Here is a 25,337-nt window from a genome sequence, read left to right as displayed (position 1 = left end):
GACTGAATGGCAGTGTGGGTCTGCATGTACATAAGGATGAAATGAGCTGTTCTCAGCTTTTCAGACACTGAGACACATCTGTTTCTGTGACAGCAAAGAGGGGTAAGTTCCTCTCCCTGATTTCACTTCTCAAATTAACCTTGTATGAAAATGGACAGACATTGTAAAGCAAACTACATAGCAAGCTTTGAAACAAACTCCATTGGTCCATTGCACAACACCACGTAGAGCTGCTCTTACGAGTCTGGCTAATGTCACTGGTTAACACAGCCAAGAATAAGAATGTGGGTCTCCATTGCATCATGCTTCCAAAACCAGGCCAGTCTGATTATACCCAAAGAGCAGTATCATGGCACAGGATCTATGAAAAAATGTGCTTTATCATATAAGCCATAAGCACTTAAGTGTAATGTGAATTCTACTGAAACAGGCAAAAAGAACATGTTTGTTTTTCATAGGTCCTTTGTTTTGGTTTAAAGTAACACATTAGTGTTTTTATGATGACAAAAGATAAAGTGACTGACATTAAAAGCATCACCTCTATTGCCCGTCAGAGAGTAAACAAACGCTCACCTCTTCTCAGTGATAGAGCCTATAGTCTTTTTTTGTATGGTCCCTTTTTTTAAGCTTTGTTAGACCATCAAAAGAGTAAATTCAGTACAAGGTGCCTTTAAATATTTTGAATATTGCTCACGGAAGTTAAAATGTTCGATATTTTATTGCCTTCTATAATATCAAAGTGCATTAGCCAAATAAGCTCTCAAGCACATCTATAAAGTTCTGAGACTTGGGAGAGAAAGAATCTTAATTTTCATATAATGTAAAACATTTTACACAAAATCTTCCCTTCCTGATAAAATTCCCTTGGCTAGTTAAAATGCAGCTTTCCTGTCAAACATTTGATCCTATTGTCCGGACTCATCATGACATTCCTGATAACAGGCAACTGGCTCCTTTTTAGACAGTATTCTATAAGAATGAATTTGCAACCTAAAATAAAACGACCAAGCATTTGAATGTGGAAATTCAACTTTGCTATATGTTTAAACGTTATATAAAGCAATAGAATTTCTTATTCTAGTACTGGCACAAAGTTAGGACTCATCTTTGATTTGAGGGTATACGAGGGTACCCACATCAGTAGAAGAGTGTAAAAACTACAGCTCTGTCATACTTAGACCTACTTTATGTAGGGCTCAAATGTAATTGGACAAATGAACATACCCATAAACAGTGTTTATTCTTAATATTTCACCAAGAATTCTTTGGTGGAATCCAGAGACATGTTTTTAAGCAAAGTCTAGTCTGACTTTTAGAGTAGATTTTCTTCACAGCGCCCTGTGTTGCACACTGTTACAGACTGATGAGTATGTACTGAATAGCAGATAACTGCCTGTGACTTGAGATAACAGACATTCTCTCAGAATAGCAGAAGTGCAAACATCACTTTTACATGGCAAGAACAAGATGTCAAAATGTTCAGAATTAATACACAATTGGTCCTTTTTTTTCTGCCATAGACCTAAAGTTTTGTCTCTTGGAGCAAACATGCTTTTGAAGAACATCCCACAGTTCCCAGACACAGCCAAACACACTATGTGTCTGTGCGTGTACTTCTCCATTATGTGTCCACAGCTGGCCTTTTGTTCAGGCTCTCTGTGCTGTGTAGGAAGGTCTGGACAGCTGACACTTACCTAATCTAGAGGGCTGCCTGAGGCCATATCCTGTTGGCTGATGTCTTTCAACCACAAAAGACAAGAGGTCTTCTAACTTAAAAGAAAAGTTTTTTTTTTAAATTGTCAAATGACCCATAATTCATATTTGTAAGAAAGCATTTTAATTTCAGTAACTTGGAGAACCTGGATAAGAACTAGATTTAATATAGCCTTTACAAGAAACTATTAAAAGAAGAAAACACCTTCCAGTCATGTAATGTGTGTTTTTTTTTTTTTTTTTTGTTTTTAGCCTTGTCATGGACTGGCAGCCTGTGAAGGATGTATCCTGCCACTCGCCCTATGACAGTTGTCTTAGGCTCAAGCACTCTAAATGACTCTTAGGAGGATGAAGCAGGTGTAGGAAATGGATAGACAGAAGTAATTTGAATTATATAAGCAGACATGGTTTGTGTTCTGGGACCAGCTCTGGTCCACACATCTGCACACATGTGATCATGTGTGCTGACCTGAATTTGGGCAGACACAAATCCAATTCAGCTTTGGCAACTAGACTTAATCTACATCTTGTTATACTTGTAATGAATATATGCATTTACATGTCATCACTACTAAGTTAATTAGTCACAAAATAGAGTGTATCTCAGCACTGACAGGCGAATATGTAACTCACTCAAGGAGAAGGAGCATGTATGAGTGTGGAGAGAGGGAGGTGGAGGGGTTATTTCATATGTCCATGATGTTGTGTACCATGCGGGTTCCACGGTGCCATCAGGCCCCGATCACGCGTTGACTCCACTCCCCATTGGTCGACACATTAACACACCTTTGTGTCTTATTGGGCGCCGTGTTAAACCCCGCCCATATTGTCCCTACACCGCATTTGAAACGTTGAATGGGAAACTGACTGAAGCCCAAACTGTCAATTCAACCCTTAAATGATCACTCAAAGACCAGAGGGTCCACTTAGCAGTCAGTCTGGTCTCCTGGAAATTCCACACAAGCTAACATAGCTGTAAGTAAAGATTTGTTATTTTATCCGACGGCACACCTACTCTAAATTGGATGTATTTTCTTGTCTGGTACCGAGACGTTGTGTGTGGACATGACGTTAAAATATAATTATTTGATTCGATTTTTTTTTTACGAATTATCAACGAATGCCACTGGTGTTCGTTGGGTAGGGGGGTGGTGGTTATAGTTTGTGGTGGTTTCTGCCTACTCTGGTGGTCTGGTGTGTCTCTTTTGTCACCGGCACAGGTCTCGCGAGAAAGTAGGTTAAAGAGAAGCATGTTTAGAGCACCAGCTGATCATGCACAGTTCACATGCTGGCTCCCATGTTCTGTACATGGTGATGGGTTTAAAAGTCAATTAAAAAAAAAACTAACATAGTGTGCTATGTATGGATGTTTATCAGTTCAGCAGGTCACTGACAAGAAGATGCTAATCACAAGGAGATTTTAATAGGAATGTAACTGAACGTGGGAGTGAAAACAGAATTAAATAATGCTCTATATTGTCCTTATGCTTGTGTTTTTGCCCAATCAGAGCTGCAGCATGGAAGTTGAAGAGCACAGCACAAACATTCAGGTTGATTTCAAGCCAGCTTCTATGGGTACAGGTGACTTGAGGGCTGTGGAGGCTCTGATGTCCATGACTAAACATTGGAAGACAAGGAACTTGAGGCTAAGACCCCTAAGTCCCTCCTCAGACTCCTCACAGGACGAATTTGTCCTTTCTGGTTCTGCTGTCCTTCAGGACTCTTCTTTTGTAAGTGAACCATAGTGCCAGAGTGTATGAATTTTTTAATAAAAAATATATATATATTTCAACTCATGACCAAAAAGGTTTTCTTACATAACCTGATCTATATATTGTGTTATGTATTATTTTCAGTTATCTATGCTCTGATACTTGGATTTCAGCAAACTTTGGACTTGTATTGATACTACTATTAATTATTCAACACTTGTATTACATAAAATTCAAATATGTGCACTAGGATTGAAAACTTCACCATATAACTTGTTGATAATTTACTTGCTTCTTATTTCAGTGCCTGACACCACCATACAGTCCACCTCACTTTGAGGCCATCCATCCAGCCTCAGCGCTGAAACCACAACACCCCACAGAGGAGATTCCTCTGCACACTGTTTTTCCGAAGTTCCAGTGCACCAGTGTAATCCGCCACACTGCAGATGACCAGCACAGTCCCTGTAAGGTTCAACAACTCTCACAAGAAGAAAGACTCAGCGGGGTTCATATGGAGGTTTCTAAAAAGATTCTGAACTCTTATGATGGGCAGATTAGCAGAGACTCTGGGGAGAGGATTGCTTTCACTGATATACTAGCTAATTTACAAGCAGAAGCCAGTCTTACCCAGATGAGCCAGTTGAACCCGGATGATAATTCAAACAAACCCCAGTCTGTTCCATCTGCTGTCTCTCCTGTTTCACACGTGCCTACCTACAGCCAGACTGGTCCCGTCCCTTCTCCGTCCCTCACTGTTGGGAAGAACCCGGTCACGACCTCTGAGAGTCAGCAGCAACACCAACTGCCTGTCTCATTAGCGATCCCCACCATGCATGTGCCACTATATCAGCAGCAAAACCAAGAATATAAATTACCACAATCATCATCTCCTGCACAGGTCTTCCTTGTAGGGGGTCAGGTGGCTAAAGGTCCTGTAATGCTGCTTGTCCCTCAAGTATCTGTTCCTAATCTCTATGTTCAGCAAACGCTGGCGACCCCTGGTGGCACCAAGTTTGTGGCCATCGCACCCACTCCTGCTCATGCCATGTCAGAGCAAAGAAGCACCCCAATGCAAGCTGAGATGTCACGTGTACGCAGCCATGTTTGTCCCCATGAGGACTGCAGCAAGACCTACTTCAAGAGCTCCCATCTCAAGGCCCACATGAGGACACATACAGGTAAGAGAGGATGGATTTAATAAATAATTTAACAAATAAAAAGTCACCCTTGTATACTCAGTCTCCTTAAAGTTTTGAAACCAGATTAAGTCACTTTATCCACCCATGTTTAATTATATATCTAACCTACAATACTGTCTATGTTCCAACAGGTGAGAAACCCTTCAAATGCAAGTGGGAGGGCTGCGAGAGGCAGTTTGCTCGCTCCGATGAACTCTCACGGCACCGTCGAACCCATACAGGAGAGAAAAGGTTTGCCTGCCCCATGTGCCTCAGCCGCTTCATGCGCAGCGACCACTTGGCCAAACACGCCCGAAGACACCTTGCAGCAAGGAAGACACCCTACTGGGCGTTAGGGATCAGCCACCCTGCAGGCCTCAATACTTCCACAACACTCAGACTGTCTTCCACAAACTGTCTGTGAGATCAAACGTGAAACTAGAACTTTTTTTTTGGCACAATTTGCACAAGGGATCTTGTATCCTATTTTAGCTTGTAAGCAGTCGGCTGGTAAGAGGGCAACTGTGCACCACTGCTGAATACCTGAAAGATAGGCTGCATTTTACATCTGACCACTAAGTACTGTTGTATTTGACCAAAGAATGTTTCATAATGTGAGATTTTTTTTATTATTATAATTAAAACATTTTGCACAATGCCGTTCTTGCTGAGATCACATTTTCTTTTGCAAACTTGAGTACATGGGATTTATTATTGTGCAATAATGATTCAGGTGTCTGTCCAGATTATTTTTTTTAAATGTAAAGTTGGATTCAACTATTTTTGATAAACATCTATGTATATAATTGTCTCTCTCTCTATATACATGTATTTATATATACACACAGGGAGAGTGAGTGTATATGTCACATTATTCTGCATTTCCTGAACGGTTTTGACTATCATACATTATATTCAAAACAAATCCAACATCTAAGGTTTGTTTTTCAAAATAAAAACTCAAAAAGTTATTCAGTCAAGTCAATAAGGTGTTTATTACGCTCTACTTTGATAAGCACAGCGACAACTGAACAGCAGGCATGCGCCTGATCATTTATCATCCTTAGACACCGACTGGGAGACATCTTCACAGATATGATACACGTTAAGCAAATATATTGAGTCACAAAGTCCTGTAATATTCCTTCAATATCATCAAATCTTGAAAAAATAAACATAAATAGCAGATATAGGAAAAGTTAACATTCTTTGCAACATAAATGGCCTGCTTTGTTCTTCTTTTAAATACAAGATACCATTCCATGTCCTCTGACTCCTTATCCATCGACACTTCCCCTATTCTGTCTGCAGCACATGCTGTCTATAATCCTGCTTTGCTATCTGTTGACGCAGCAGTTACCCGCTGGCCCTTTGCTCATCTCGGCAGAAAGCTTTTCAGCACTTTATAGGAACACACAAACACCAGTTCACTGGTGAAAACTGAACCTTAAGCTTTCAAGCCACACCAGTGGCAGACTTAACTATTCACTGACAACACTGGTTTTACTTACCACAAAAAAGATGAGTAAATTCACCCTTCATATATGCAGCAATGGTGTGCTGAGAAATACTAAGAGAACAGAATTTAAATGGAATAATGGAGTCAAGCTCTTGTCACAAAATAAACTATACATCCAATTAAAATCATAAATACACATCTCGTAGCAAAGCTCCGTACAAGATATCTGAACTGTGTTTCTATTTAAAACACTGCCTCACTCAGTTATACATGTCTTACTTTACAAGCCTAGTAACAGTAACGGAGATAAAGATAATACATCTGTCACATATAATCATTTAAGGTTCTTTATATGCCTACTACAGTAGTGTAAACTGTAGTTCCATGGGATGCTAAAAGAAAAACAAAGTATATCAGAATCTATTTTCTGGAGTCATCCATTTTGTTGCACATTCACATCTACTTTGGTTTTCCAGGTCTAATCACATGTTGTAGATGAGAGTTTGTGAGAATAAAAGCTCAGTTCAATCTGCTCCACATAATATATCAAAATCCTATCTGCACAACCGGCTGAAGTCATCCCTGTGAAATGTAAAGCAAACGACGCTAGCAGCATAAACCAAGACGAGAAGCTAAAATTCTTCCCGGTCAGATGATTGCTAAGCTGGAACAGACAGCGCAGCCTCTGTTTGGTAGGAATTGAGAAAATAAGGGACCAGTGAGAAGCTCTTCAGTGTAGTCTCATGGGTGACACCAGTGTCCTGCATCTCAAACCTGAAGCAGGAACAAAACCGAGTCAAGCAAAAAAGAGTTCTATAATAAGATTTGTTTCAAATGATACACAACATACTGAGATACTTGCCAGTCTCTAGAGGAGAGGATGTAATAGACGTGGGGTGGTGGTAAGTCGGTGGAGGTAAACGGTGACTGACCCAGATTGTAGGCCCCGGCATGTTTGAACACAAGCCAATCTCCTATATTGAGCTCAGGTAACAAACAGTGCTCGACAACCTGGTCCAGGTCATCCCCAGAGGGGCCCCACAGGCTGCTGCTAAACACTGGAGCCTCCAGGGACATGTTCTGCTTATGGGGCATCGAAATGAGAGTTTAGTCATGGCTAATTTAACTGTTTTGTCAGCAAAAATTTGATCTCTTTCCAGATATTTAAAAAAGAAAAACGTAGCTTTGGCCACTTCTTCAAGCCCAGAGAATCTTTCACTCACCTTGTGAACAGAGGGAGGAGAAATCAGTGTTTCAGAGAGTTTGCTGGAAAACGATCCATACACTCCCTCATTCATGTAGTACTGGAATTCTGGCTCCTCGTTGGGAGACAGTTCATCTGTTCAGAAATGTGGCAGACAAAAATCTATTTTACAATGTAACATTCGCACATTTGCATACTTGGAAAAAGCCGTTAGGCTCACATTACATCATGTATGTGTATTACACAGTTGCATTGTAAATTCCTCTCATTACATTTTCCCACATGGTCCTACAGTATGTTCTGTGAAACTGCTGATTGTTTCTAAATACAGTGTCAAGAAAGCTTTGGAGTTTTGCTACCTCTGGAAAGTAAAAGATTTACATCACATTGGTAAATACATCTAAACATCTTTATCAAAATCATGCCACTGACCGTGTTGCTGGTCTTTGCGATCACGAGCCACCACCTCCTTAGAGATGATGTTGACAGCCAGGGTGAAAGCAGACGAAACAAAGAAGCTGCCAGGCTCAGCAATGATGGAAACTCCGCACGAAGAAGGGAAGTACATGTCCACCACAGAGATGACTGTATTATTAATCTGAAAAAGAGGTGACAATGCTTTTAAAAGTTGCATTGAAATCTTGCTTAGTGTACAACTGGACTCCTCCTTTGCAGGACTAGTATTGATTACAGTTTATACATATATGACGAAGCATTCTTAATAATGAATCCTCAGAGTAGATAGAATGATACTGACCAGTTCCAGCTGGGTCTCAGAGCCACTGAATCCACCTCCAATGTCCAAAATGTTCATGTTGAAGCCGATTTCCTCCTGCAGAAGACAAAGAAAAAAGTATAAGCTTGGTACTGCAAGTAGCTGTCTAGAAATATTGGTTACTGTGACAGAAATAAATCTAAACATTAGTTACAGAAGTGAGGCAATGATAGAAATACAACAGCATTACTTACTCCCATATCAAAGATGCAACGGGCATCAGAAACAGCGTGAACATACACCTGGTCATCCTCGCAGGAGCTAGAAATGTGACACCTGTGGGGGAAAACAGTTACTGCTCACACTGATTGCCTTATAATGAATCAGATTTAGAACTGTTGCAGATGGGCAATAAAATGTGCTGCACAACCAGCAGCTGCTGTTGTTTTTTCTGCAGGTCTTACCTGACCCCAACAACCTGCACACCGAGCTCTTTTGCACTCTCTAGGAGATGCCTGCAGTCCTTGAGAGAGCAGCCAAATGTCATGCTCATCTCTTCACCTGGGTTAGATGCCTCTGTTGACACCTGTAGCAGCAGCCTGAATTAACACACAAACAAAAATAGCTGGTTAATGTCTGGTTAAGAGGGCCCTGAATTGGGCCCTTTCAGGGCAGGCAAAGCAGCAGAAATACAGCCACCCTTAATAGTTAGGATACAACATTATACAACCACTAACAAGTTACAATCCTTCCCAATACAGGCGACTCTCCTGAGGTTTAAGATAAGTTTGTGTTGTAATATGGGGGTAACTGTTTTGAGCAGAATGACCAGAGCTTGTCCCTTCAGAGTGTTAGGGAAAGCATTAAAAACACACAACACCACACAGAGTTCCTGGGTGTCATGAATCCTCTGAGAAAGAGCCTCTGACTTAGTTAGTGCTGCATCTTAGAAAGCATCCCCTATTACTAATCCTAAAAGCAGGATGAATTAGGTTAGCGGTATACCGAACTGTAGGACAGGCAGATTAGGTGACACATTCCTTCTCTTGCTCTTGTGAGTGCCTCGTGAAAGAGACTAATTGTCGAGGAACAGTGTAAGATATAGTACCATCCCACCAATCCATCACTGTGCATCAGCAGAGAGAGCAAAATGACTCACAACACAGGGCACAGATAAAGGAGCCAGCTCGAGTCGATCATTCCCACAGCGCCAGACCAATGTCCTTTCTCAGACTTAACCAACATGGATTCAGAAAAGAACAGAACCGTGACAGGAGGACCAGGCCTGCAGCCAGGTCTTAAGCCTCCCCATAGGTTGTAGACTGCGTCCTGGCTTATGAGTTACATAATAAAACCAGCACACTGAGGAAAAGCAATTTCACAACCAGGACTCAATAGTTTTGTTTTAATTTGACGCAAGTAATTCTTGATACCAATTTGAAATAAGTAAGAAAACTCACAAGTGAGTGAAGACTAATGGTGTCAACAAGGTTGAAACGGTAGCTTTCAAGTCGCATGATCACTCATTGAGCAATTAGTCATCAAGCACTTACTTGGCATTGGGGTGGCAGCGAGAAATCTTGCGGAGTTCTGCTTCGTTATCGCACACCAGGAGGTCAATGCCGTTCTTAGCAGCATATTTTATCTGGGAGACCTGTTTGCAAACGCCACTGTAGATTATGTCTTCAGGGGGAATACCATGGCTCTGCACCAGTTCAAGTTCAGACTGAAATACAAAGAAACAAAAATCCTAATCTGTTAAAATGAGTTATGTGAGCGAGTGAATGGACATTCAACCCTTGTTTGCGTCTCTGTAGCGACTCTAAAGCTTTTGAACTGAGAGTTGTCAATGTAAAGCTAAAAAAAAAAAAAGATATAGTACCGCTTACTCTAGCCAAGAAAGGCGTGGTATACGGCTGGAAAATTTAGGTTAACATCTCTAAATAATACACACAGCAGACCACACAGGACTTAACAATGTACATAGTAATGTTTCCAAACTAGCAGACAGCAGTGCTCCAACGTCCTGGGAAAGATTACCTTGTTGCTGCATGTGAATCCAGAGCCGAGGGCTGCAAGAACTTCAATCACAGCTGGACTGCTGTTGCATCTCACAGCATAGTAGGGTCGAATTTGAGCCATGTGAGTTCGCCAGCGAACGTGCTGCCTCATTATGACTCCCAGGTCTGCTACAAAGAATGCATTTTTCTCAGACTGGGATAGGAAGACACATACATGTGGGTGAGTGAAAAAAAAACAAACAAAAAACACACTTTAACCAGTCTTCCATTATGTCACATATCTTCAAAAAAATGTGAGTACATGTTACCAAACAATATGCAGCAAAAAGTACAGAACAAGTACTAAACGTTTTTAGGAACGTTTGTGATGTTATAAAAAGCCCTTACAAGTGTTTGTTCATCAATGTGACTGTCAATCACGTCACAGAGGCCTGTGTCTCCTTCCAGAAGGCCAACAGAGTACTGCGGTTCATCAGCGATTCCTTTCATCCTCTCAACCGTTTTCTTCAAATCCGACAGGCATAAAGAATGTGGCTAGTCCAAAGTTGTCTTGCTCACTCCCCCTCGAGCCCCTGGGGTCCTAGATTTATGCAACAAACTGCAAATGAAAAAAAAATTGAATCACAAAACACAGTGCAAGTAACAAAACTGTTCCATCATAGATAGATGATGCACAATCCGTTGTAATGTCAAGCTCCTTTTAGTTCAGTTTGCTGGAATTAAAACCTCTGAGAGATGCACAAAGTAATTTCCAGTCTGCATCCAATCAGAGCAGGGAGCAGTTTCCACATTACAGGGTGGCTTTGTAGAAGAGGCCTATTCTTCTAAAAAAAAAAAAAAAAAAACACTACAAAAACATAGAGTCCAGGGCACAGAGTTCATTTACTTTACCATCAATTACTCCCAACAATCACCATTAATTCCTGAGCTGGTGACCCGTAAATGTGCTTTTGAATGGCATTAACTAAGAAACAATACTGGTGGGGCCCGTGTCAAACGTTTACGTTCTCTGATGTAACACAACATCAGAGAGTCCAGTCTGAACTGGACCAGATGTGAAATAACTGTGGTTTTGGAATGTGACACGGGGGGCAACTAATATGCCTGAAAAAAAAAAGTTTTTATAAAGGAGTGGCAAGGCTACAAAATACAAACAAATCAATCAACAGAAAGTGAAAGGCATGTTTGCCATTTTTCATTTTGAAAGATACCAAATCACTGCAATCATGAAAACGCCACCACTGAAACAATTAGACACCAGAAAAGGACTCTGAGGTCTTTAAAAATCAACAAAGACTTTAGGTTACTAAGCTTGCCACTTGTACTGAAATGCGAAATAAGTGAGGATGTTTCTAGGGGGTATTAGTAGGGTTAATGATGTATATATGTATATATGCAGTGCAGCAGTCAACTCACAGAAAATGTATATTATACATATTTGATGGATTCATACCTACAACCAACTTATTTTCTCTTCTACTGCAGTTAAATCAAATCAGGAGAAAAACCTACTGCAGATAAAAGCAGACCAGAATAGCATCCTGTTATACCAAACTGCTGACAAAAGATCTGAAACAATCAAAAATAAAAATAGATAGTTTTCTTCATCTGGGACATGCTGCTTGTTAATTCACTCCCCTTTCCTTCGGTCAAGAGCTTCAGCGGCACAGTTTTTTCTGGGAGTGACTTTGAAAACAATGATACCATCCAAATCAAATACAAAGTGTACACTAATGTTAACAAAAACACGGTTATATTTGCCAGTGTTTCTGCTATGAGAGTATGAGGGCTCTATACACAAAGCAGATGCATAAATTCTCCAATTTACACTTAATTCACCCACATGGATGAGTCCTGGGATGAACCAATCCACTATCAGCTAGGGTCCCAAGGTGGCTCTGCGTTGAAGTCAAATGGCTCCCTGTAAAGAGTTGCCCCTAGATCCTCTGGGTAGTTGCTGTACACCTGCAAAGAGGCAGATGAGGACAGGGTACAAATGAAAACCGTCCCTGACAGAGAAAAAAAAGAATAACCGATTTCCCTTGCACGTGTTTCTGAGACAGAGGAAATTAGAGCTGCACACTCCTTGAACAAGTGACATGTTGTTGCCTTTGAATAATACGATTTCTGTGTACGCAGTTAATGTAAGTCAATCACGTATTGAATGCAAGACCTATGCGAAGCGGTCTGCTACGAATTCAAAGCTTCATGTAATATACAGCATCAATTTGTTTATAAGTACTCGGTTACATAGTTTGTTATTCCAGTCTTTTCCATTACTTATATATCAGTCACGTTAGCGTAAAGCCTTAGCTATGTAGAAGCGTACACTGTGACTACTGTCTCGCAAACACACACATTATATTGAGTATCAATATCACTGATAGTTACGTTAGGTCTGAGGAGTTTACAGGACTAGCGTTGGTACCGTGTAACCAATGTAACGTCAGGTTACCCGTTAAGTTAGCTAACAATGTGCAAAAGCTAACGGGGAGCTAACGGTGTTAGCAAACATTACTTACGTTGGCTGAAGACCCAAACGAGGGGACAGAACGCTTTTTCTTTTTAGGCGGAATTTTTAAAGAGTAGTGGGGTAACCAAGAGAGAAAAATATAACTGCCATAGGCTAGATTAAGTTATTGTCGTTTAGGGTTTTGACAATGGGAGCTAGCACGGATTATTTGTTGCGACCGAGCAGAGGACGACGGCGGAAAAGCGGTAAAAGACTGACACACAGTAACGTTAAGTGCAACAGAATAAATGAATATCCGGTTCAAATATCAAAATAAAGTTGATATTAATCAACATATCGTTCAACACATATTTTATGTGTGCACGGGTTCTGTTATATCGATATGATAACATAAGTTTTCACTGACCCTTCTTCAATCTTTAAATTGATGTGCATACTAAAAATTACATGAACAAATATTTCCGGTCCTGTCCTGTTTGTGAAGAAGATTGACTCATTTAGGTGGGATATCTGAGCATATATATGAAAATATGCAAAAATGGGGAGCAAATATAAATTGTTCTAATATAAAACAACAATAATGATTATGATAATTGCCATAACATGTTCATGGCACTGAATTATTTCCCATGAAAAATAAAAAAAATCAGTAAAAAAGATCAAACTTTAATTACAAGTTGTAGCTATCTCTAAAATCTACTATAACCTGTTCTGTCTGCTAAGCATGTCATTGTCAAATTTCTCAAGAATTACCTGTGTTACATCTTCATTGCATTTCCCATGGCTCAGAGATATGGACAAAATGATGTCCAGTAAAGTTGACAGAATATTCCTTCTTTTTCTTCTGCTACAATCAGTGGACGCACAAAATCAGTCCCATGATCAATTACTAGCTAAATGCATGTATATTCCCTTCGACTTCAAGCTCAAACTGGACTTTTCTGTCCCTTAGCCTGTGTTGTTGTGACTTTCAGAAGTTGCCACTGCCTCTTTTTTTTTTCTCTCCAATGAGATAAATTTGCATGTCTCCCTCCTCAACAATGGAGGAGGAGGGTGCCAAGCAAAGCTCAGCCACTGTTAGCTAAACAGAGAAGAAATGTTTTCTCTTGGTTTGGTTTGACTTCATATCAATAGTCATATTATTCCTGCTATTAAGCAGGAGATTAGAGAGTGTTTAGGCGTACTGGCCATTTATGACACAATCATTTTATTTGTGAGTATATTCATACATTTATAGTGTGTATCATTCATACAAGTGTGATGTTGTTGTTTGTATTTTAATGACCCACTACTATCTGCCTCCTACAGTCAAAGTCCATTTTGTCTGTGTAATGTTTGGCTACTTAATTTCCTCTTAACTCAGTGTTTCTGAGTGTGGGAACATACAGTACAAACAAACTAACGAAATAAATGTGCCCGTTGTAAGGGTATACATACAAGCAGTTATGCGTTCACAGCCCACAATAAAACTTTCTAGGATCCAGTAAACAGTACCTGATCACACACAGAAACTGTAATCCGACATGGAAATCCTGTATTATCCAAAAACAACAATATCCCTTTTCCAGACTGTTTGAGCCGCATTATTCTATGGATTACGTAGCAGTTCATGTTGTATTGTTTTTATTATCATTATAGTTTTTTCCAAATAACTGTGCAAATCTTCAGATAGTTAGATGAGCTCCTTGGGAAAAAATAAACAATGGCAGCATTTGCTTCACTAATAAAACTGTAGCTGAGAGTCTATTATGAAGGCTGGAGAGGCAACGACTTTTCCTGGGACTGCAGCACAAAAAGCTGTTCCGTGTTTTGTGCCTGTTTTCTTCTACGCTAAATGAAACCATGTATATATAAGGCTAATCACACATAGCATCTAGAGTGGCTTCCAGTAAAGCACAGTGTTTGATTTCCATTGTTTGGATCATAATAGGCATGGCGGTCGTCGGTTATGCGACAGAGGGACATGTGTACCACCCACTGTGAGGGCAAATACTCCAGTGGCTGCATTGTGCAGCAGGAATTCTTATTTGCAAACATTGCAAACAGATTACATCAGTGCACAGAATTAGACGGAGCAATAATCAACCCTGGCTGACCAAGAACCTCCAACTAGACAGGAAAAAACAACTTATTCCAACTAATTTAATGGCAAAAACATGAATTAAATTAAATTAAATACTTCTTACAAGGTTGAATGTCTACATTCAGGTATTATGTTCTGTTTGTGGTTATAGATCATTTAATATTTGCAAGAATCTATCACATGTCAGAAAGACAAGTCATTTAAATAACAAGTCATGACACAATTATGCAAACATGAGTGACAGCATAAACCCTCAATAAACAAGTTGATGGGCTCTGGTGTTGTTAAGTCACTCAGTGGAAGTTTCTCGCCTTATTGCCAGAGAATGTTGCTCAGTAAAAAGGAACTCCAAACAAACTTGTCCTCACGCTGATCTGAATGTTAAGCAGGGAACTATAAAGGAAATTGGCTCTGGAGGCAAAGTTCCAATAAAACTAAATTATAACTGCAGTCTATGTAGTGGACCTGAAAGAAGAATCTAAATAATGAACGATAGATATCTGTCAACTTTTTTGTGCACCCCAAAAGTGATCCAGAAACACGCCTCTTCCCTTTCTCTTCATCTTCAGTATGTCACCAAAAAGGAACAATACTTATCTTTGTGCTCTCTGTGACATGTAATTTATAACAATGGTATCAAAGAGGTGGAGGGATACAGCAAGATATACCCTGACGGTCAAACAATGACACAGTCTAACAAATGATGCACAGTCGACCCTATTTCCTTTTTCTCCAAGATGGATAGGACAATATATTAGTTGTGTCATCAAATGACTCAGTCGGTGCATAAAATTAGAATGAGCACAGTAAACTGGGATATAAAACCTCATATAGTTCCCATGGAATTAAAATTGATGCATTCTTTGTTTTTATTTGTTACAAATTTTAGGATATTAACATGCAAATGCCTTTTTTGTGTTGCAATAGCCTCAGCACTGCACGTGTGTCCATATTTGAACACTTATGAGTGCTGCCAGTGTGTACGTGGGCGTATCAACGGGTCACTGCGGTCAAGTTAGTTTAAACAGGTGATGTGCAGTGAGACAGTGTACAAAGCACAGTGAAGCACACACTTGTGTGTTACTTCACTATGTTTGTTATATTAACAGTGCAGCAGAACAACATTAATAATATTACTAGTATCCAAGTCTGTGAGAGCCCATGCAAGCTTGCTATGTTGATGAGACGTTATAAATTATCTGTCTGTTCAGAGTTTTCTATTGTAGAGACAGCACACATTTCTCTCTTATTAAATCTGAACAGATCACACACCAGATTCTCGGTATTAGCCTGCCTTCTGCACACTGCCCGACTGTGCCGTGCGTGTCCTGATAACATCCCGGCAGACTGGCCTATTGCCAGCCACGGGCAAACTCAACCCTACTGTTTGAAGTCGAGGGTTGGCTCCAGACAGACCAAGCATTGTGTCCCAAACAATGAACCCCAGACCCACTGAACTATAAACATGTCCCTTTGGGGGCGTTTTCCTCAGTTTCTATGCAGGAGACACCCAGAGTCAGGAAACCTGACCCAACTTTTCTAAATTTAGTAACTCAAGTCTCAAATGCTGCTGATATGGCACCCATCATCGTCTGTCTCATTCTGTAATACAGTAATTAAAGATTTAGAATGTTGACCAAGGCTCAAGTCTGGGGTGGAGGTCTTGTAATTTGGGAAATTTGTCACAACAAAAAATGACCATAAAGTTTCCTCTCTAAAATGAACTTGTGATCAATTTACTGTCGTGTGTCAGCCCCTTTATTCAAAATAAAGTAATTATTCATGTATATGTCCCCCTTATGTAACACAGTCTTGATATGGTCATGGACAGATCACTGAATGGACCCACCGGTCACCTGCCCAAGAGGTCAAGGAATCAGCGGGGCACTTGATCTTAATTCATTAAATTGTGACACAAGGTTATATCAGACAAAAAAGATTATAAAGTTATGCAATGCAACATTTTTAAACAAAATGACTTAATCTGAATAGAGGCAACAACGAAAACATAAAAAATCTACCAAATCTACATTCCAAGACAAGTGTAATGATGCAAAATAACCAACTGTGACATAAGGTGACAAAACACATGGAATGAACAATAAGACACAATATAAAGCAGAAAATGTGACACAAAACATTGATAAACACATGCAAAACTACCATAATAAGACAAACTGTCTGCAAATAGATGCAAAATGATCAAAATGACACACTCCATGGATGTGCACACACACGAACACGCACAAAAGACAAAAAATTGACATATTAAAAGATGCAAGATGATGCAAAGTCTATATGTATGGATTCTGGTTGGCTTTTGTCCCTGTCTGTTGGAGTATCCTGGTGACCTGCAAGGCAAGCAGGGGTCCACATTCATGTCTGTACCCAGAAACCTGTTGTTTCATTACCACGAACATGGGGCTTATTATCTAGACCAGTATGGTTGAACCACAGAGTTGCTTAATGATCTACTAGATCCTTCATTACATAGATTTTTTTGAGAATGCGCATCTACCCTAATGGGGTGGCTTTCAACCTGAAAACTGATTGACTTAAAATCTGATTTTGTCATTTTATATGTTATGTAGTACCAACATACCGCCACCTGAGTTCGCTGCTGAGTTATCTCAATCTGTGAGAGGCCTTCCGGTTCCTCTATCGGATCAGCTGACTCTGATGCTGCTGTCAGGAGACCTCACGATCTACACTGAATGGCAACTATGAAAATTAACAAGCCATAGGCACACTACAAGTATATATATTTTCACAATAAACGGACACACCTTTAACACACAGGTGAGTGACACTGTTAACCTGTATGAATGACCACACCTGTGTTGTTTCTTTTGTTGTTAGCAAATTGAGCTAAGTGGCTAACAGTAGCTAATCCCTGCTGGATGCTGCTTGACCTTAACCATCTTTTTTGTCAGCGACCGTTCGTGTATTTAACTGGTTAATTATTATTTGTAACTATGGTCGGTAGTCGGGGAGTGAAAATATACTGTGAGTGAAACAGTAACGTCAGGCTGTAATAGACATTCACTTTGAAAGAGCTCCTGTTACAACACTACTGTAGCATCATTTCACTAGCCTGCCTATTGGTAAACAGACTCAGGACATTTGCCGCAATACCAGCTAGGGCTAAAGTATATATATAAAACAAAGCCCTTCAACTGCATTGTCTCTATGAGTAGCTCTTATTTGACATAAGAATTATTCTTAAAGGCGGTACTTCTTGTTGTTTTATGAAATGTTGAGCTTATTATTAAGGCACAATAGATGGTGATTGTAATACAGTTTTCCTCTCAGTTTTTTTTGTAGCTTTACCAGTGCTGTAAACATGACAGAGTTTTGGTTGATTTCTGCTCCGGGAGAGAAGACCTGTCAGCAAACATGGGATAAAATGATGGCAGCCACTACGCGCACCAACAACCTGTCCACCAACCACAAGTTCAGCATCCCTGACCTCAAGGTTAGTATGGATGCTGCTTGACTCCATGCAATGTTTTTTTTTTCTCCCACGCTCTAATGCAGAGCCAAATGATGTATCTACTAATAAATAATTATAGTGGCATGACTTTCTTTCATGCACACATCGTAATTATTTTAGCCCGTTTCAACATCAGCATCATGTGCTGTATTAGGTGTGAATCCACTCACCTTGTGTATCCACTGTCAAGAATAAGGTGGTTGTCTGTTTGGAATGCAGACTTGACACAGATTGGTCGCCTGCATGTTGAAGCGATGTTTAGGAGACGTTTTCATCCATGATGCAGCTCACCTCGACTGGTTTGGTTCCTCTTTGTGCTGAAGGTGAAGTAGCCCTGCTGACCTTGCTTCCGCATGAGGCCGTCACGTCCTCCCAAAACAGTTAGCAATGCATGTGCAGCTCTGGACAAAGAGGCGCCATCCTAAGCACATAGAGGCCCCTGGGTGTCACTGTAGGCTGGTTGAACCACAAATGTCACTGTTTAAACAAAGTCCCACTCAACCCACTTGAAAACGACCAAAATACCCAGAACTAAGCAGTCACGTCTGATGACTCTTTGTTTGTTTTTATGTCCAAAACAGGTTGGAACTCTTGATGTCTTGGTTGGACTGTCTGATGAATTGTCCAAATTAGATTCCTTTGTTGAAAGGTATGCACCTTGCTGTACTCTTACTTTATACACAGTATTCCATTACAGCTGTTATTATTTACGTCTGAAAGATTATCATTAACCTAGTAAACACTCCTGACCCTCTGATGTAGCCGGCGAGCCATTCCCTAATCCCCTCCCTGACCTTGTAACAGTGAGGAATTTCGCAGGGACCTGAGGCTAGCGAGCCTCGCAGTCTAAACTTGGCAATTTACAGTTGGGTGACACATCAGCAGCTCTTTCTGTAGTCATATTTATGCCATATGACTTATGTTCCCTCTTTTGGAAAAATTGACATCCAAAACTCACACACAGCCATTACTGCCTGAGCTAAGCTTTGCTTCCTTTGTGGATATTTCCAAGACTGTGAGAAAGACCAACTTGGCAACATGGTTTCACTTGTTTGCCTACAGTCTGCCGTTAATCTAGTTCCCTTTTGAAGTTTCTGTTCGACATATCTGGAAAGAAAAAAACCTTCAAATTGGGAATTATTGCAAATGTTAAATGTGCATTCTTTTTTTATTTAAGCATTGAAAGCATTTGATTGGTGACATTTGTAATTATATGAAGAATAAAACATTCAAAATCATTAGAAATTGAAGACAAGTAGTCGGTGTGCTTTCTTATGAAGCTTTTAGCCTTTATATGGCACTTGGCTTCAGTTTTCAGGGCCACTTTGATCTTCTATTGAATAGTGTTGTCGAAAATCTTGACCTCTGAAAGTTGGCCCTATTATGAATAAGCTTGTCAAGAGACAACCTTAACAGAAATATGTGAGACTTTTTGATGTGTCCGTCTGTTTGTGTTATATTTAGAGCGATGAGGCTGTAGTGGTCAAGTGTGCTGGCAGAAAGTGTGCTATACAGTGGCTTTGTGCTTGCAGTTTGTGTTTGCACGGCATGTTTTGATGTCTCCTGTGTGTTCACAGTGTGGTGAAGAAGGTGGCTCAGTACATGGCTGATGTGCTGGAGGACAGTCGAGATAAAGTGCAGGAGAACCTGCTGGCCAACGGAGGTACAATGATGACTTTAATACTCTGTGGCCTAATTCTGTCTGTAAAGATGTAGCTGTGATAACTATTTCAAAGCTACAGTAACATGAAATGTTTTTTTTATGCACATCTGAAATCACTGTGATAAAAGTGTAGCTTTATCCCATTTTTTTGTCTCGTCCTTATCTGATTATCGGTTCATTTACAGTTCTTTTGATGTCTATTTTTCAGTTGATCTTGTCACCTACATCACAAGATTTCAGTGGGACATGGCAAAATATCCCATAAAACAGTCACTTAAAAACATCTCTGAAATCATCTCAAAGGTAGGTCTCTCAGTTTAATTAGAAAAAAACAATGTATTTAGGTTTGCCTGTGGATATTATTCTCAATGTGTTAATTGTTTCCACCCTGATCAGAGGTATTTGGAGTTGTCATTATTCTTGCATGTAGGCTTCACATCCATACAGTCATGTTACTCCGAATTGTTTTTATGTAATGTATCCTGTTTTCTTTCCCAGTCTAAAAAATAATAAAAAATCGACCTCGTTCTTATGTTTTTACAGCAAGTAACCCAGATTGACAATGACTTGAAGGCCAGAGCATCGGCTTATAATAACCTGAAGGGAAACCTACAGAACTTGGAAAGGAAGAATGCGTAAGTATAACACAGCATTTCTGTACTGTGATAGAACCTCGGAGGATCACAGACTCTCTCTATGATTTTTGTTAGCATAGTCTGAAGAGTCTATTCTTCAGACTCTGAGAAACTTCCTCTTTCTCCGGGTATTTGTCATTGTATTGTTCTCATGTGCCACCAGAGGGAGCCTGCTGACCAGGAGTCTGGCTGACATTGTCAAGAAGGAAGATTTTGTACTTGATTCAGAGTACCTCATCACTCTGCTTGTAGTTGTACCAAAGTGAGTGTAAATGATCCAGTCAGTCCCAATAAGCATGTCTGCACTGATTCAACTGGTTGACTTAGAAAATAAGATTTGGTTACCGTATGATCTGCTATTATGCTCTTACAGGACAGCATATACTGACTGGCAGAAAACGTATGAAACACTTGCTGAGATGGTGGTGCCTCGATCGACAAAGTAAGTCATGTCAACATAAAAGAAAGAAAAACATGAAAAGTATTTATAACCCAACTTATACCAAAAAGATCATTTAGAATTTGTCTTACTGATGTCATCACAGCACTTAAACTTAAAAGTATCCAACTTTTCTACCAGTCTGCTGTTTGAAGACAATGACAGTGGGCTGTTCAGTGCCACTCTGTTCAGGAAAGCCATTGACGACTTCAAACACAAAGCCAGGGAGAACAAGTAAGCGTTTTTATTCTGTGTCATGACTTTGTGTCGTCATTCAACACTGTGTGAATCACACAAAGTGTGAGAAGCACCTACATGAGAAAATCTCAGCAGCGAGTCTGTTGAATGAATATAAATAGCTGTGACTGTATATCACAAGTAAGTGCAACTGGCGGTCCAAAGCAATGCTGTATTCTCACATCTGAAATTTTCATGTGTAAAGAATATGAAGAATGTCATCAGATCAAGCTGGGTTTTTTTTTTGTTATCGTTGTAGGTTCACAGTGAGAGACTTTCAGTACAATGAAGAAGAGATGAAGGCTGACAAGGAGGAGATGACGCGGCTTTCTACTGATAAGAAGAAGCAGTTTGTAAGTGAAGGGATGCTGTAGAAGTGGATCAAATAGATAATTCGGTCATAATTTAAAATCTACTCAGAAATACTGAAAGCAGTCATTTTTGTTTTAGTAAGTGTCCATAGTTAGATTTTAGATGATAAACGCTTCGATAATTAGAAGTTGCAAAAAAAAGAAGTTGCAAAAGCTTCTGTTTGTAACTGCTTCCTCTGACATTTCATGTCAGCAAAAATAGAGTCATTTAGAATAATATTTAGTAAACTACTGTTATATGAATTCAGCAGCTGTTCCCAGTTGGGAACTTGATGAGAGATGATTTTCCCTTAAGAAAATAACCAGTTCCACCCTGAAGCTGTTTAAAAAGTACAGCCTTGAAAGTGGGTGGTTACTCTGCCTCCTGTCTGCAGGGTCCACTGGTCCGATGGCTGAAAGTGAACTTCAGTGAAGCCTTCATTGCATGGATTCACATCAAAGCTCTAAGGGTCTTTGTGGAATCTGTTCTGAGGTACTGATAACACGATGCGGTCCCACCACCCATGCCTGTATATAACGATATATAAGATGAAGCATTACTATTTCACACTGCTTGTGTAATTTTCAGTGTCAGCAGTTATGTAAGCAGCATTATGTAGTCTCAGCAGGACAAACATTGTTGGTGTCATGATGTGTTCTTACAGATATGGGCTGCCGGTGAACTTTCAGGCGATGCTTCTGCAGCCAAGCAAGAAGAACATGAAGAAGTTGAGAGAGGTTCTCAACGATCTGTACAAACACCTGGACAGCAGTGCAGCAGCTATCATTGATGTGAGTGCTTTGATAACATAGTGTCTCCTTAACTCCTCTTCTTCATGGTGATCCAGAAGAGAGCACATGCATGTCATTAAAAAAAGAAACACTAGTTAAATCAAGTTACAACACTTTTATTCCTTTTTTCTAAAATATGTTATACAATACATTGTTAGCAGTTGCTCAAGATTTAGATCATTTGAGGACAATCATAGAAGATGTTGACCAACTATTCTAAACTGTTCATTAGTGAGCCATAAATTCTACTGAAATAGTTCTGTATAAAGGTCTTAAGTGCTACAATATTTGCACCTTTTTATTTATTTCTTTAAATTTGCAGTTCAAAGCTACACATAATGCAACACATAAAACCTGAGCTTTAAATGACATTCCTGGGGGTCAAAAACATGACGACAACCAAAAAACTAATATATCATAAAATTGGAGAAAACAGAGAATGAAACACCAAACAGCATAATAACATTTCCTTTCAGACAAAAAAAAAGAAACTGAACAACGGAAACTAGAAAACGGAAAACAACACGACAAAGATGCTTATTTTTTTTTAAATGTTGTGAAATGTCCTGTTCTCTTGTCATGTTGCTTTTCTGTTTTGTTGCATTTTCAGAAAGGTTGCTGTCATCACATGCGGACACTTGTTCCGAGGGGTGCACCATGAAGCGAGCTCAACAGAGCCAGGCTTTCTTTGTCTTAACTGGCCTGACAAAACCTAAACCTCCTCTAAGAGATAACAGTACTATGACGATGATTATGAGCATTCTTTGTTAAGTCAGGCTTTCCTCTACATTTTTCTCCCCCACTCACATAAAATGGGCATTTTATGCATTATTTGATGCTTCTCCAGCGCAAAATCCACCTGACACTTCATTCATAAAGACAACGGGTTGTTTGAATGGAGAAGTTTGAAAAATATAAAGATCTTTACGGAAAAAACACAGTTGCTGCGGTTGACACAAAAGATGGAAGTTAACTTGATCAAAAGGGCATTTAGTTCAAGTCGTTGACCAAATCAAAGCAAATTTTTATTCATTGATTAATTTCTGATATTTAAGCCTAAATTTATTAGCTTTATAATCAGTTTTAGATCTGATATTAGCATTATATGTTGGACTTTTTCACTTGTGAATCGGGGCCAGATAAAACTAATTCTGCATCACCAATTGAATGCGTCGTTCCTACATGTTTTTCTGTAACTGTCAAACGTCTTTGGTGGCACTGTGTCAGGTTAAATAGGTTTGGATTCTTCAGATCAGAGTCTACATCGTTAGTTGTTCATTCGAAACTGAGCGCTGGTCATAGGGGTCATTTTTGGTTGAGATTCAAATCCATTGTGGATCAAATATTTAACAGATCACATATGATTTTGGTCACATGCGAATGAAATGGCAAGATTAGTTATTGATTTTCTGTCATCTCTTTCAAAATCCGACCTTTGTTGAGCCTCAATAGATTTATAATTAGTTATAATGTTATAAACATTCAAATGTTTGCTGTCTGGGATATCATCAGGACGAGAATTAGTGAAAGAAGATTTCTGAAAAAATTCTGAACAGAAACTGCTCCGGAGCAGGTCAAAAGTTTTGCCTAAGTTACGATAGAGATGTAGCCATCATGGCAATGAAAACTCTTTCAGCTCCACGCAGCTTGCTAACCCACTAATCTCACTTCATAGTCGACCTCTCAGGATCCAGCTGCATCATTTTGGTCACAGCGAGTTCCCCCAAAGTGTCACTTTTGTAAATGCAGGATTTCTATAGGACATGCTGCCATGGCAACGTGGAAAATCTTGGCAAAGATTTTTTCCAGTCTGGAGATCTGTTACTTGTTAATTAGCCAACACTGTTGAATGACATCTTTCTGTTTGGGTTTCATTTTGGCACAGCCGATGTTCCACAGAAGGACAACTGGCAACACGCAGCTGTTCCCTGTGTGTCCACAAGGGATGCTGAAAGTTGTACCGCAAGCCTCTTGTGGCAAGATGGGAATGAGAATGTGTGTTGCTTTTATTGAGTTCTGCAGAAGCAACACAGGATTTTCTGAAATGTCCCGCTTTCTCAGATTTTGGTGTGCTTTTTTGGTTTTAGTGTTTTAGAGTGCTTTATTCCATCCAAACAAACCTCCATTGTAAACATGGATTCACTAAAAGTCAACCTTGGTGCAATGCTTATTTGAAGTGATAGCAGGTATGATATCACGCAGATGTTCAAACAGATGATACCTCACGCTAACATTGTTTCAACTTTTTTGTCTTCTCCAGTCTGCAATGGACATCCCAGGCCTAAACCTGAGCCAGCAGGAGTATTATCCTTACGTCTACTACAAGATCGACTGCAACCTGTTGGATTTCAAAGCTTAAGCATTTGCCCCGTTGTTGTCCTCATGCTGAGTGTTAAGTTACGTTTCCCTGGTTCAGACCTCCCCTCCTCCCTTGCTTTCCGCCTCCTCATTGTCTCCCCTCCCAGTCAGCTGCTTGAATGACAGGGCTGCATGTGCATTCCTTGTGGCGAAAACGCTCTTCAACAAGCTTCTTCCACCTTTTACAACTAATGAACAAAAAAAAGACTTTCAAACATGGTTTTTGTTTACAGTTTATTTTTCTTCTTAAGCCTCACAGATGATTAGTTTTTTTGTTGTGAAATAAATAAAGAAATCATAATGAAGAGTTGTATATTTACTGTGTCATTCCATGTGTGCTGTTGGGTATTATATTGGTGTTCACAGATTTGTGTTTTATGTAAGAGCAGTTTCATTATTGTACCCATGGCAACCACATCTGGTATGCATTTCTGAGACTGTATGTGATCACTGCAGATGTTGTGAAACAAAGATGTTATCTGAGTGTAAGTTGTTGAGTCATGTTGTGTATATTTGCTGTCAAAAAGAGATCTATATCTGAGTATTGTGTAAACCAATGATTGAATAAATATGATTTAAATAAAACTGCCATAAACTGATTAAAGAAAGAAAACCACAGCCTGTACACAGATTTTTCCCTTTGATTAGATGGTTGATGCCAAACTTTGGCTGAGTTTATATTCGGGACTTGGTCTGTACGTCGGATGAGTATGTGCATGTGATTGAAATGAACAAGAGCATAAGCAGCATTTGGGTAGATGATCAAAAAGAGAAGCCTTGTGAACACTGATCATGTGCAGAGCCTTTGG

The 25,337-nt window shown here is 39.7% G+C and overlaps 4 protein-coding genes across 10 annotated transcripts in view; 3 read left to right on the top strand and 1 right to left on the bottom strand.

The window, feature by feature from the left end:
• LOC140316871 (2-iminobutanoate/2-iminopropanoate deaminase-like) overlaps positions 1–25,337 on the top strand; it is a 114,773-nt gene that overhangs the window by 88,132 nt on the left and 1,304 nt on the right. The window lies entirely within an intron of this gene.
• On the top strand, positions 3,225–5,214 carry LOC140315761 (Krueppel-like factor 10). The gene is made up of 3 exons (XM_072393347.1): positions 3,225–3,443; positions 3,730–4,606; positions 4,759–5,214. The coding sequence occupies exons 1-3, from the start codon at positions 3,231–3,233 to the stop codon at positions 5,028–5,030; spliced, it is 1,362 nt and encodes a 453-aa protein (XP_072249448.1). The 5' UTR covers positions 3,225–3,230; the 3' UTR covers positions 5,031–5,214.
• Positions 5,583–13,426, bottom strand: LOC140316863 (antizyme inhibitor 1-like). 7 transcript variants are annotated; one of them, XM_072394896.1, is made up of 12 exons: positions 13,232–13,426; positions 11,849–11,970; positions 10,393–10,603; positions 10,025–10,198; positions 9,538–9,710; positions 8,449–8,583; positions 8,239–8,320; positions 8,027–8,101; positions 7,702–7,867; positions 7,289–7,404; positions 6,928–7,148; positions 5,583–6,839 (listed from the first exon to the last, which is right to left on the bottom strand). In XM_072394896.1, the coding sequence occupies exons 3-12, from the start codon at positions 10,492–10,494 to the stop codon at positions 6,725–6,727; spliced, it is 1,359 nt and encodes a 452-aa protein (XP_072250997.1). In that variant the 5' UTR covers positions 10,495–10,603; positions 11,849–11,970; positions 13,232–13,426; the 3' UTR covers positions 5,583–6,724. The 7 variants fall into 7 exon arrangements, with proteins under 7 accessions (XP_072250997.1, XP_072250996.1, XP_072250995.1 ...); XM_072394895.1 differs by lacking the exon at positions 13,232–13,426 and adding an exon at positions 12,528–12,741 and having other exon boundaries at positions 11,805–11,970; XM_072394894.1 differs by lacking the exon at positions 13,232–13,426 and adding an exon at positions 12,528–12,741.
• Positions 17,183–25,142, top strand: atp6v1c1a (ATPase H+ transporting V1 subunit C1a). The gene is made up of 13 exons (XM_072394893.1): positions 17,183–17,360; positions 17,874–18,036; positions 18,636–18,703; positions 19,632–19,717; positions 19,926–20,020; positions 20,261–20,352; positions 20,516–20,614; positions 20,726–20,794; positions 20,933–21,025; positions 21,288–21,381; positions 21,774–21,871; positions 22,044–22,170; positions 24,431–25,142. The coding sequence occupies exons 2-13, from the start codon at positions 17,905–17,907 to the stop codon at positions 24,527–24,529; spliced, it is 1,152 nt and encodes a 383-aa protein (XP_072250994.1). The 5' UTR covers positions 17,183–17,360; positions 17,874–17,904; the 3' UTR covers positions 24,530–25,142.

The sequence above is a fragment of the Leuresthes tenuis genome, unplaced genomic scaffold (assembly GCF_036924035.1).
Source record: "Leuresthes tenuis unplaced genomic scaffold, fLeuTen1.0.hap1 SCAF_10, whole genome shotgun sequence".
Classification (NCBI taxonomy): Eukaryota; Metazoa; Chordata; class Actinopteri; order Atheriniformes; family Atherinopsidae; genus Leuresthes; species Leuresthes tenuis.
Note: the sequence above shows the minus strand (reverse complement) of the source record. Positions and strands in the feature narration are given on the sequence as shown.